The sequence below is a fragment of the Lutjanus erythropterus genome, chromosome 3 (assembly GCF_056507025.1).
Source record: "Lutjanus erythropterus isolate fLutEry1 chromosome 3, fLutEry1.hap2, whole genome shotgun sequence".
Classification (NCBI taxonomy): Eukaryota; Metazoa; Chordata; class Actinopteri; order Lutjaniformes; family Lutjanidae; genus Lutjanus; species Lutjanus erythropterus.
The window spans coordinates 46,386,354-46,390,078 of record NC_139319.1 but is presented as its reverse complement, the minus strand read 5'-3'; the positions used below and the strand labels follow the sequence as shown (position 1 = coordinate 46,390,078).

At 36.5% G+C, this 3,725-nt stretch overlaps 1 protein-coding gene across 1 annotated transcript; it reads left to right on the top strand.

Moving 5' to 3' along the window:
- The first annotated feature begins 2,087 nt into the window (after positions 1–2,087).
- On the top strand, positions 2,088–2,990 carry LOC146330929 (ecto-ADP-ribosyltransferase 4-like). Its single transcript, XM_084714389.1, has one exon. It carries the CDS (start codon positions 2,128–2,130, stop codon positions 2,869–2,871), a length of 744 nt encoding a protein of 247 aa, XP_084570515.1. The 5' UTR covers positions 2,088–2,127; the 3' UTR covers positions 2,872–2,990.
- The last annotated feature ends 735 nt before the right edge of the window (positions 2,991–3,725 follow it).

Here is a 3,725-nt window from a genome sequence, read left to right as displayed (position 1 = left end):
GTGCGCTCCAGGTCAAGAGGGCATCAGTTAATACCATGAAACAGAAACACAAAAGACATCTATTTATTTCTGAACACTTTTCATATAAAAGGAACATAAAAAAGGAAACATCAATTTATATGATTTGAATATTCCAGCAAATCTGTTTTGCTTAATCCTCTAATTAAGGGATCAAACAGCTTGCATTTTGCGGAAAGCCTTGATCCTCGTGTATCTCTTTGGATCTACAGTATCATCTTCCCAATAGGTAGTTTCTAAAATTACTCAGGATTAATGTCTCTTTCACATCAATCACACTATTGCTGTTGAGTCTCAAGAGGAAATTGTAGGCCATGTGGCCTCAGTGATACATGAGATCAAAAGTGCATGTGTGGGAACAGTGCTTCTGTAGTTCTGAGCTTAGTCTTTGGCAAGCCCCTTCAGCATTTAATCAGTAGGGATGACTTGGAGTGATAGATATGTATATATATGTATGTATATATATATATATATATATATATATATATATATATATATATATATATACATTAAATTGGTAATTTTTCTACCTAAGTAAAAGCAAAAAGTACAGTATGTACAATAAACTCAAACTATAAAATTAATAGTCGTCCCCTAAAAGACATTTCTACCAGCTGCTTCTGTGCAAATCTAACTGAACCTCACCTTTTCTCTATGGCTGAGTGTCCCTCCCTGTCTGTTTTGTGTTACATCTTGTACATTGTTTTTGTGTTGTTACATCTAATTGAACTATTTTCATCTTGTTATGTGCTGTTATATCTTTCATCTTGTTTTTGTCTTGTTGCAGCATTTTCGTCTTGATGTATAATTTTTGTCTTTATACTTATTTTATGTAGTTCTTGTCTCGTTGCATCTTTTATGTTGTCTTTAATTTGTTATATCTTTTATGTCGTCTTTGTCTTGCTATGAAGTTTTCTTGTGTTGTTTTTCTCTTGTTACATCTTGTTATGTCATTTTTGTATTGTTATGTCTTCTTATGTCATTTTTGTCCTTTACACCTGTTCGTCTTGTTATATATTGTTATGTGGTTTTTGTTTTGTTACATCATTTTTCTCTTGTATCCTCTTTTACATCAATTCATCTTTTTACATCTTTCTTTGTCATTTTGATCTCTTTATGTGTTATTGGTTGTTTTTGTCTTGCACTGAAACTACAGTAACAAGCCTGTTTTGAAAATGTAAAGGGTAGACACAGTACAGATATCTTTGTTCAAATATAGGGAGTGAATGTAAAAGTCATCAGAAAAAGAAATACTGAAGTAAAGTACAGATACCTGAAAAATCCACTTAAGTACACTGATGAGTTATTTGTACTCTGATAAATGGGAATCACTGGGGTTTCTCTACTAAAAGAAAACTTACTGCAGGTTTACAGAATCTGCATCATAACGTCTGCTAAAATGAAACATTCAGCATTTTCGTTATTTTAAATGTTAAGAAAAAACCCACGTGTGTGATAAATAACTACTAAAAAAAACTAATATATAAATAATACATAAAAACATCCCGGCTAAATCCAAATCTGATGATGATGGAACTTCATGAATTGGAACCCCTCATACTTTGGCCAGTGGACAGTGTTTGATATAGCATCAAATTGTTTCAACATGGTGGCCGAGTGACAAACCTGATAATTTTTCAGGTAAACTCTATGCTAAAATATGTTTCTTAAAACATTCTAGGCAAGAAATAAGCAACAGAATTACAGAAATATTTGGTCAGCGTTGCCTAGTTTAATCAGTCCAGATCAGTAGATGGTCTGCTACGATGTGTTGGGTGGACCTCTTTTGCATAAAGTAGACTTCTTGTTGTGATTATGCAAGTTCAGATATGGTGGATGGTCCGTCAATAACATGATTTTGAATAGCAGCGGGGATACTGAATGTCGGATCTGGACTGAACACAGATCATCACTACATCACACCATTTGGGGGCACCCTGGTGGCTTTGGGGGCCTTGTGCAACTGCAGAGTACACATATGGCAACATGGCCCTGCTCATGCACAAGTACATTTAATTCATCACCTCTCCTCTCATCTTTTTCCTTATTCTCCTCTAGATCAGTTTTGTCTTCACTCTTCCAAAGGCAAGTCAGAGCATCCCACTGAGCATGGTTGAAGAAGCTGTTGACGACATGTACTACGGCTGCAACGAAGCAATGATGAAACTGATCGAGGGCAAATACTTTAAAAAAGAGAACACTGGAATATTTGCAAAAGTGTGGAAACGAGCAGAGCTCTGTGCAAATAGAAATGAAAAAATTAAAGAGAAAGGGGACGAGGCTCTGACCAAGGATCACCTGCAGGCAATTTGTGTTTTCACATCTGATTATGAAAAGTTTTATAAGAAGTTCAATGATGCAGTCCGGACCAACAGAACATCCTATGGCACCTCCTTCCTATTTCACTCCTTACATTTCTGGCTGACATCAGCGGTACAGATCCTCAATAATAACAGAAAATGTCTCACCACTTACCGCAGAACCAACGATACGTTTACTGACGAGAATATCAAAACAATTCGGTTTGGTTTCTTTGCATCCAGCTCCAAGAGAAACAACCTGATACAGTTTGGCACCAAGACCTGCTTTGAAATTACCACCTGTTTCGGTGCTTTCCTGAAAAAGTATCCATATCTGAGAGATGCAGAGGAAGAGGTGCTTATCCCGCCCTATGAGAAGTTCACAGTCAAGAAAGCTAAGAATAAATTCACTGGTCTGGCTGATTGTGAGGTTGTGTACATCCTGAAGAGCGCAGGATTTGAAAGCAATCTTGACTGCAAACTAGGGCACAAACCAACAACTGGTTCTTTTTCAACTGATGGAGCAAAGAGGAAAGTCATTTGGGAAGTTTAGTCTTATTCAGCAAACTATGTGCGCAAAAACCTTCTAAAATCCAAGCTCATTACAATATATGTATACATTCTCCTCAACCCCAAAATCACTCATTCTTGGGAATTGGGATAAAACCATGAAAATATTGTTGGTATTCTTTTTTTTTTTTTTTTTTACATTTTTTGATTTGTCCTCAAAAATGGGTGAAATTCATGTTATTGTTTCATGTTGGGGGGGTGTTTCTTTAACAATTGCTTAAGTTTTAATACTTGCTTAACATTATACTGCAAAGCAATATGAGCAACAGCTTTTTACAATTTCTAAAAGGCATTTGTGATGTGTGCTTCACATTTATCAGGATTGTGTGCAACAAGTTTGTTCATGAATTTTCTGAATGGAATCAATAAATTGTTAAAAAAAGAAACATTTGTTTGTTTGTTTTTTGTGAACAGCAGTACATAATCTATCAACAGGTTGTAGCAGTGAATATCATTTATTATCTATAATAAGCCATTTCTGCACAGTTCTGGATTTAAAGGGACAGTTCCCCCCCAAAATTAAAAATACCTATTCTTCCCCTGACATGTAGTGCATTTCATCTAGATTGTTTTGGAGGGAATTGCAGGATTTTGGAGATAAACCAACTATAAGCTAGCTGTCTCACACATCATTGTCACATCATGGGCCCTATCTTACATTGATCGAAAGCACAAGTGGAAAGCGCCAGGCGCAGTGGATTTAATTTATTCAAGGCGTGTCCAAATCCACCTTTGCCGTCTTGTGCCAGGGGAGGGAGTGATATTTTGACCTGCCCCGCCCTTTGCACCACCAGCGCAAAGCAGGATACACCTATCAGATGTGCCCATATGTCCTCA

Bases quoted from the DNA above. Each gene is read 5' to 3' on its own strand.
- LOC146330929 (XM_084714389.1), top strand. From the start codon at position 2,128: ATGGTTGAAGAAGCTGTTGACGACATGTACTACGGCTGCAACGAAGCA.